The following is a 9,656-nucleotide window of genomic DNA, read 5'->3' as shown; positions in this document are numbered from 1 at the left end:
CCAGTCGGCGTTGTTCTGTTGATAGACGAGCCAAGCCAACTCAAAAAACGAAGGTGAAGACAGCGCCACTTTTCTGCTCACTACAAACGAAGGCTTATCTGCACGTTGTAAGTCAGGAAAAACTTAAAATAATAAACAGTATACAGCATTTCAATACTAATAAAAAGACCAGGAACCGTGTACACTAGTAGACGGTCACGTGATGGACCTCTTATACAGCTTCATGTTTTTGCAGCATGGGGCGCCAAAGGTCATTTTTCGCAACCTTTAGTGATGAATTAAAAATATAAATCCACGTTTAATGAGAAAAACATGGTCCGTTTTAGCCGCTACAGTAGGAAATCATTCCGTCGGGGGGGTTCTCTCGATTCATGTTCTGAGCAGTTGTCTGTCCCTTTAAAAACGTGTGCTTATTATACTTGTTTTTTTTTTGTCTGAAGTTCTTCAGTCACATTCTGCTGCGCCCTAAAGGCCATTTTAACATTCTAGAATCAGCACAAGAAAAATGGCAAATTTGGATGTCACAAGAAATATGTTCCATGTGGTTTCAGTTAAACTTAACTCATGCTGGTACAAACTTGCTATTCGCCTTTAGCTTTCAAGAGGCGTTTTATTAGTGTAACCCCAGAAGCCAGGGGCAGTATTCTCAGGCGATCACCTCCAGAGATACTTTCGGTCTTGCAAGATTTCACAAGACTAGCACCGGAAGCGTCGGTGTCTACAAGCAACAGTATTTGCATTCCCGGCATGCTGTCTTAGCACAGTTGGCAATTGTGAGGATGCTGTGGCCCGTCGATGCTGAACTTGCCTGGCACTAGTTACGTAAAACCTTGCAAAAGGTGGAGGTATCTTTGAAAGCGATCACTCGAGAATACTGTATACTCTTGTAAGGGCCGTACTTTTTTTTTTTTTCACAATTTTGGCGAGGTGTAGCCCCTAACACAGGACCGAACCTTTTGCTTAAAATGGTGCCAGCACAGCTGGTGACTTGTGCACATCCCAGATCCCCGAATGCACCATTGTGTCAGAGGCCAACCTGCAGCTCTCGCCATCTAGTAGCAGCACGTGGAAGTACATGGCAGGCGAAACTTCGCCGATGCGCGCATGTGGCATCGGGGCACCGAATGCGATTGCTTCTCCATTGGAAATTCTTTTCTCCAAATTTTGGGCTGCCAAGTTCGGAGTGTGGCCCTCCCATGAATCTATATGGTACTACCCCAGAGCTTGCTAGCAACTTAGTTTGGGATTCATAATTCATAAACAATAATATTTCTTTTTCATGCTCATGTGAAAAAAAAAAAGAGCATATCCTCACTAAGTCAGGCATTCCAAAGCGACCTGAACATCTTTTCTTGAAATGAGTGCGACACCTTTCAAGAATTACATTCCTGAAGATATTTTTGAAAAGGACTTAATATCAACAGAAATATAAAGAGCACAATGTTCACTCTTCCCATTTTCCCTGAGCTCATTGGTTCCTCTCAGCTGGGGAAGCACCGAAAGCAATACCCTGTCCTGTTGCTCCTTCCTTTCTTTCTCTTTCCAGGGCGTGCTTGTTTGTGGTAACTCCTCAAACAACCAAGAATGACGACAAGATGGGCATGATATGTTACCAACCACTGTTTCCCTGTTTTCAAGAAAATCTGAAAGGGTGTGCATGTGTGTGCCCAATGGGTAGCATCTATGGGCGGCCGCTGTACCCCATAGACCCTAATCATTAACATTATAGGAGTAGGAAACAAAAAGTGCAGGTTTTCAAAGCCGCAGGACAGAGCGTGCAGGCTATAATGCGAGATTGTTAGTCTCCTGTTGCAAGTGGAAAAATTATATTTGGCTTGCATGTTCACAACAGCATTTCCAAAGGTCGGGAACATTTCTTACTGTGTTCGAGAAACTTCGAAACCCCTTCGAAGGAACACACAAAACCTCGACTATGATGACTAAACAATGCAGGGATAATTTCCTGCTCAGTTTCACAAAGCATTCTTACGTGCCATAAACCACCATCCTTATTTTTGGTGAATTAAGCTGCTATGCCTTTCTCATATCATAACTGCACATTCGGCATGTATTCACAATGAGTGCACATATAAAAATGACCATGGCCTAGTTTTCAAGAAATGATAAAGAAAAAAAAAAGGTCTATTTCAGGTCACAATGCTTACAAGTTAGAAAGCACATACTTAAAAAAAAAGAAGTAAGAACATGGCACTCTGGTATACATGAGTATATTTTGCCAGTTTTTTTCTACTACCCACCATTTCGTTCTCAGAAAAGTGCAAACAATAATGCAGCTAAATCCAAAACTGAAATGGTGTTGAAAGCTAAGAATAATACACAAAGGACAGTACAATGTAGTGAACATAAAGACAACATGAAAGCTTTTATATGACATTGTGGGCATCACATGCCTGCTGCTGCAGTTAGGTATCAAAGAGCTTAGCACTACACTAACAGTGAAAAAATAACTTCTCGAACTTATCAATCGCTGCCCGCACATCTTTGGAGAAAGTAGTCACTGTTATATGCAATTATCTTCAGCATTGCTAATTAGTGCAATCCAATGTAATCCGGTCGACTAAACTTGCTTTTAAAACACACATCAGTGTTCTAGATTTGTGCTACTGGTTCAGGAAGTATAAAGGGTGTTGCACAAATGTGGGAAAATTCAAAAGCGACCCCTGATGCATGCATGAGGTGTGGATTATGACCAGCGTATTTCAATAAAGCCTCAGTACAGCTTTCACAGCATTAGCATGAATACATTACTGCTCAAATCTCGCACAATTGCTGAATAGTTCTTATTAATGAAAGCGGTGCACACACTTTAAGGCACCTTAGTCGAATACATTGTTATCTAACAATGCCTGCACAGCTCGCCGAACGCAGAAAGCAAGTTGGGGGAAGGGCTAAGAGGCAAAAAGAGTACTATGAAATTCCTCCCCACTAAGCATGCTTTATACGCTGTCCCTAGTATACTACTTAAAAGTTGTGCCACAACTTACCATCTCAGGTTAGCGTTCTTAAAGTATTCAGCAAGCATTCCAGCTACTAAATGAAAATAAAACTCGTTCCATTGGTCTGCACAAAACAGAAAGCCTACATGCCTATCTCGGCAGATCACAAAATCACTTCTTAAGAGTTAATTATAGGTATGCCATTAGTTATTTGGGACATCCACATGCCTCAACTGAACTTAGTTAAAAGGGAAATGTTTTGAAGAATCAGTGCCAGTCGTCACCTCATGACTACAGCCACAAGTTTGCAACAGGAGAGTTAAAAGATATCAGTTTTACAGGAGAACACCACATGAAAATAATCACTCTGAGTCCGAGCCGTCACGGTCATCGTCATCGTCGAAGCCATCCAACGCCACATCTTGAAGCAGCCCACGGAGTAGGGCAAACTCAAGCAGTGCAAGGTGGCAGAAGACGTATTGGTCGGGCATCTGAATGCTAAACGCACGCTGGGCACGAATTCGTTCTACTGTGGAACGAACGTCCACTCTCCCCTCTTCCTCCAGTTGCTTGATGCAAATGTCCAAAGTAATGAATGTTCCTGCACACAGAAGAGTCTGGATGAAGCCTTGCAGCATGAGTGGGGCAGTAACGGCAAACCCGCAATGTGAACAACTGTGGTCATCAGAAACGCACCCACACAATGGTTCACAGTGTCAATCTGCACTGGTTGAAGAGCTGCATGAGTCGTAAACAGCGACTTAAATTGAGATGAACAACACAGTTCAAGGATGGCCTCAACAAGAAACTATGAAGAGGGCCTGCATATAGTACTGTATTTGCGTAACTAGCCCTGGCCGTCTGTCACACCTCGCAATCCAGCATTTTCTTTTTATACCAGTGATCCAGTGTTTAGTCAGGCATCATGGATTTCAATGAAAAAGGTCTCAAGTTGGCTGCACTTTCTGAACCAGTTCACGAGAGTGCCATGCACAGTGCTGCACGCATTCATACTGTGCAAGTACAGCACAGCAGTGAGTGCCGTGTGGTCTTCGCAAATAGAGGAGAAAAGTGCAGCAATAAACCAGCTCTGTGGAGGCAGCCAAGACAGACAAGCTTCGCTAGTCTAACTGTCTTAGCTTTAGCACAGCAGCCTCTTGCAAGCAGCTTCACATGCTGCATCCTTCTTCTCTGATTGATGGGCCACTTTAGTATTTGGGGCTACCTTTGTTGAGTTATCTAAGTACAATGTGCCAGCCCAAATTGCTGGTAATACGAGTCCTGCCGTGAATGCATGCAGCCGCACATCTGCCACAACAAGGATGACGTCACCACTGACACAACCAATCAATCGGCACTGCAGCCTATGTTAAATGGTCTTGGCTTGTAGCGCGAAGTGAACACGGACACAAAAAGGAGCAGACCGGACGAGCGCTACAGCGCTCGTCCTGTGTGCTCCTTTCTGTGTCCGTGTTCACTTCGCGCTACAAGCCAAAACCATGTTACCGTACCAACTCGCCTAACTGTCTATCCTTTAGCCTATGTTACACATAACCCTCCTGCTCTCCACCTCACCACCACAACGTCAAAACCTGTTTTACTCTGCAACAAAAGCTGCGCTTTAAAGAACTGCGGCATTTTTTTTACCATTTCAGGTAACGGCAATTTTATGTTCCTGAGACACTCCTGACACGTGCTCAACAGCAGAATTTCTCTGCATATTTGAACATTTTAAGCAAGAGAAGTGCAAAAAATTATAACGAAATTTGGGTGAGCAGTCGAGCAAACTCATTCACGTGACGTAAATTGTGGCACACCAGTGAAGCACGCACAAGGCATGCTGGTCCCACTAGCGCAGAGAACTGAAGTGGCAAAGAGCAGACGCTTAGCCGATTTGTGACCGTGCCTGACGAATGTCACAATGTCTTTGGGCGACAATGTCAGCTCCGCCAGCTCTTCTGAGTTGTCGAACAGCGACAGCTGTGATTCCGATGAATTCAATAGTCATGAACCACCGTTTGCATTCGCCATGAGAGCAAGCGCCCAATGCAGCATATCACGCCGCAACATGAAGACCAAGGGTAACACTAACCACTGGTTTGAAACATGCTGCTTGCTATTTTAGGTGTCCTACTATGCTTGTGAAAATATCAATTTCTTTTGTTCTATGTTGAAGCAAATAGTAAATAGCATGGAATAATTGCAAAGCAAATAGTTAAAGCAAATAATAAATAGCGTGGAATAATTGCAAAGCAAATAGTAGTTAAAGTAGTTATGGGTGTTGCAGAAAATTTTAATGCAAGAGCCAGATATTGACGAATACAAAAAAATTTGGTTCATGACATTCTGAAAATCTCTACAATAAATTTACCTTCAAAGTGAACATATTCAGATATTTTTTTGTGTAAAAATGTGAGTTAAGCATTTCGTGCAACTCCAGCAGCCCCAAAAATTTCTTTACAGGTTCTTGCTCACTGTTATGCTTCAGCCTACTTAAAATATTGTGGTGGCCGGCTTGGGCCAGGAGCGTGTTTTGTGTTTGCCTATTGTATGATGCTGTGAAATGCGACCTTGACTGCACGAGGCCGGCTGCTTCTGCTGTCTCAAATCCAGCTTCAGGCTTTTCATCTACTTGTAAGCTTAACCTGTTCTGTAAGAACACAGATGAAGGTAGTAGGCACACTCGCCGCTTTTGCAGTTCTCAGTCTACCCCACAGGCATTATCTGGAGCTCGATGATTGAACTTCCTGTGGCTGCTTGTCCTCCATCACCGCACCTGCCTTGGTTGTTAGGTCTAATCAATACTGTTTCGCTAGTGTCGGCCATGAAAATCATGGTTTAGTGCCGTGTCAGCAAAAATATATCCACAGCGGCCATATGGCTCTCAGAAAACTGTACTGCTTTGCGAGGGCCTAAAGAATTAAAAACAAACAATTTTGACTTTTTTTATAATTAACATATTTTTGCACATAAACATACATTAATATTTTTTTTCTTAAATTTAGCAGTAAAATCCAGGTTCAGCTTATATTCAAATTTCAACTTGAACTGTGGCTTCATGGTAGTGTTAATTTAGCCTCAAGGTGCAGTTTCACGGCAGCGCAGCCGGTGCTGCTGTGAAACCACCTTTAGAGCAAAGTTCACTGCGATCAGCATTGCCAAAGAGGTGTAGAAGGAGCCACTGGCAGAAGATATATCTGCGAAGGGAGACTATTTTTAACAAAGATTTCTGCATGGTATGCCATTATTTCCATGAGTTATACAAGCGCATTTTCTTTCTTTTTGTGCTGTCATAAGTGGGGGTGGGGCTTATATGCAAAAAAGTATGTATACTATTTGTTTCGAATACTTAGAAAACTTCAGATAGTGAAATTCGAGCCAAATAAAATATCGAATAACATAACATTTGTTCAAATATTGGAATTATGAATTTTTGCACAAGCCTATATCTTGCCCCTTCTCAAGAACGCGCTTTGCACAATCACTATAAAATGTCTTGAAGTGCTGCTTTCTGCAACTGTATATGCTGATTTAGAGAGAGCTCAAGTCTTGCAGAAAAGCCACACCAACAGTACAAAGCGCCAACCTGTGCATTTATTTACATCAGGAGGTACAGTAACCACTTGTTGTTTACTTGAAATATAATGCAAGTGGCACATCGGCGCAAGTGACATACGATTCTGACATTAAATAATGTCAGAACAAAACAAAACACATATTTTATGCATGTAAGCACCGTTGCATCACCCTGAGTCATGCTGGTATGAGCAACCGGACACCTTTGAAAACAGCAACCGGGAGACTGTCATACCGCCTACTTATAATTCTTCGTACTGTTTTCATGCACACAATTCTTGTAAGGTAGATATAGATTAAGACTTTGCATGTATGATTGCTCATTTAGAGAACACATAGTTTTCTCGCGGAAACACCAATGCCAGTACTGACACCATTGGCAGCTGAATGAGGCGGTTGTTTACGCTACTGTGTCGAAGGGGCCAATGCTTGTTCCTCATATATAACAGGCAAACAGTGCATCTCGGAAGTCAAATAATGAGTCAGAACAACATGTACAAATACAGAAGGCCTCCATTAATTCGACATCAGTTAATTGAGATTTTTTCAGTTAATTTCATTCTGACCGAAGGTCTCGGACAGCGTCCATGTATTTCTATGGGCCTAAACGTCCCATTATTTTGATCCTAAAATTGGCATTTGCTGGATAATTCAAACTTGACCAGTCAGCATGCACGACCCCTATGGTGACCCCAATAATAACCTCTTTAGTCGCAGCGGCTGTCTCAGCGGAGCTTAGGGAACAGTGAATGCATTGAACAAACGTCATCTCCAGTCAAAAATGCCTATGTATTTTCAGCCCACACTAGGAAAATTTCCAAGCAATAATTACAGCTCACAGTGTCTGATTACAATATTTACCCAATTCTAATGCTCGTCTTTTGTTTTCCAAGGAAGGACAGTCGATATAAAATTGCCTGTGCGATGAAAACAGATGCAAAACTAAAACCGCTTTCGCGGCTTTTGTATGCTTTACCGCATAGCGCGGTTGTATAGCGGCGAAGCCGACTTTAAAAATCGTGTGTTGAAGCTTTTTTTTTATGCGAAAGCATCAAATGGCCCATTGAGCAATAAAGCCGGTGCATTTAGCAGCAAAATAAACCTATATTCCCATTGGCTTCAACGCCACGTCACGTGTGCGACTCGACGGCGCAAAGCGGTCGAAATTGCACACCTACGGCTGCGCTAGCGCGCCAGGTGTTGCGTGAGGGGAGAAGGCATCGCTGCAATGCCACATCACCCTCGCTCTCGCAAGACTGTATTATCCATGTTCCTTGTTCGCACAAGCTCTTGCCTGCGTTTTAACTTCGCCTCGGTAATCGATATAAAGAAATTAGTTATAAAAATTAGTTATAAAAAAACAATAAATTCAAAAGAAAAAATTCACAGACGATTACAATACTTCCTAATGCGAAATTTGAGCGCAGCTTTACACGTTTTCATTTTGTGATATATTGGCTGGCACGGACAATCTGTCTCATGTGGCACATTGCAAACAGAGTAAAGTGTGGCATAACTGCCTCGCTAATCAGGCAGTGTGTGGGTGATGTGTGGGCGCAATTTACAGCAGCCGCCACAGACAGACCTCCTTTTCTCTCTCTCGCCTAGACGACGCACGCTACTCTGGTGTCATCTCGTAGCCATTGTCACCGCAGAGCCCATTTTGCATGGCACTACACTTTTCTTCTCATGCTTTCGCCATACCCCCTCCTCCACTTTCTGCCTCATGGTTCCGCTGCACCCTCCTCCTCTGCTTTCCTCCTCGCACTTTCTTCGCTATTGCCGGCTTTCATCCACCGCTGCTCTCCGCGTTTTGTTACCAACGTCCTGCAAGGATACCGATCTATAAAATTTTCCCAGCCAGCTGTGGCTGCGGAGGTGGCGAGCTTCAGAGAAGCAACCGTGGAACCCTTCCCCACAAGCTGCGGTGACTCGTATTGTAGGGGCGACGATGTGCCGCATCAACACCCCCACAACACCGCCATGACTAAACGCAGTCGGCGGACCAATTATTGTTAGTGGATTCGCCGTCACGGCTTGTTAGAAGCGATGGAATTCCTGGGAGAAGATGTCTTGTGGCCATCTCACGGGGCTTAGAAGTCACGGACAGACACGGCAACCATTGTCTGCACGGTCAACACTGGGATGAAGAGGCGCCTGCTCGGGGCAGGACCCATGTCTGCGAGAACCCTCTCACCTCAGTGTGGTCAGTGAAACCTGTGCGGAAGTGAGTGCATAAACCCTCCCCCTCAAAGGCGGCTCGGCTACGATGACTTTGGACACTCCGTTTGATCGAACGGCTGTTTTCCCTCACCTAGGGATCTAGGGAGGACAGAGTGTATTTAAGGAGCCGTTGGCGGCTCCTCAGTGTGCGTTCTTCTTTCAGTCATGTTAGACTGATGAACTGTAACATTCTCATGTAGATACTGTAAATAAATCCCATATTCCTTGTTCTCGATGAGAACAAGTCTCTCCCTTCAACAGCGTCCTCAGCGTAGATGAGTTGGACGACGGCATGGGCCAGCTACCATCTATTTCATGCCCGACCCCAACCATTACAGTTTCCTCTTTCATCCTTCGCTGTGCTCGTTCACTCGGTTACGCCGACGCTTGCTGCAGGAATGTGTGCCTAGTAGCTGCACTCTAAAAACGTTTGCAGTAAGAGTTTCAAACCTATGGCCCCACGCTCAGAAGCTAAGTGTCTTACCCACTTGGCTAAACCAGCACCTCCCAGATAGCAGGCCTTTACACTCTGCTTTACGACATCATGTGCCATTGACCGAAATTTTTCTTGGCAAGCCCAGCATGATGAAAGCGGTAACTTCACAATCACTGCGGTTTACTCTGGAGCATCCTCGTTAGATACTATGGCAGTCAGGTAAGGTAGCATGATGTCACAAATTGAAGTGCACCGTCTTTTCACTATATGGAGTCATTGGCCAAGCTTCTCAACGTGCTCGCTTGCCCACGAGGAGTTCATAATTCGAATGACTGCTCAGCAGTGTTCAATTGGACATTAATGCTTTTGAATTCACAACTCATAAGAAGTGTTTCGGTGTCCTTGGATTGTTCTTTTTAAAAAACCGGCTGCCATTATAAAAAATCGGGAACACATTAGATTTC

General features: G+C 43.9%; 1 protein-coding gene across 2 annotated transcripts in view; it reads right to left on the bottom strand.

Moving 5' to 3' along the window:
* Positions 1 to 2,355: 2,355 nt before the first annotated feature.
* Ptpmeg2 (Protein tyrosine phosphatase Meg2) overlaps positions 2,356 to 9,656 on the bottom strand; it is a 51,326-nt gene continuing 44,025 nt past the window's right edge. For both annotated transcript variants that reach the window (XM_065434690.2, XM_065434691.2), the window contains exon 14: positions 2,356 to 3,558. In XM_065434690.2, the coding sequence (XP_065290762.2) occupies positions 3,320 to 3,558 (239 nt within the window). In that variant the 3' untranslated portion in view covers positions 2,356 to 3,319. The remainder of the gene's footprint in view (positions 3,559 to 9,656) is intronic.

This window comes from Dermacentor albipictus, chromosome 1 (assembly GCF_038994185.2).
Source record: "Dermacentor albipictus isolate Rhodes 1998 colony chromosome 1, USDA_Dalb.pri_finalv2, whole genome shotgun sequence".
In the NCBI taxonomy this organism is placed as follows: Eukaryota; Metazoa; Arthropoda; class Arachnida; order Ixodida; family Ixodidae; genus Dermacentor; species Dermacentor albipictus.
The sequence above is the reverse complement of the archived record's forward strand: the minus strand, read 5'-3'. Positions and strand labels throughout refer to the sequence as shown.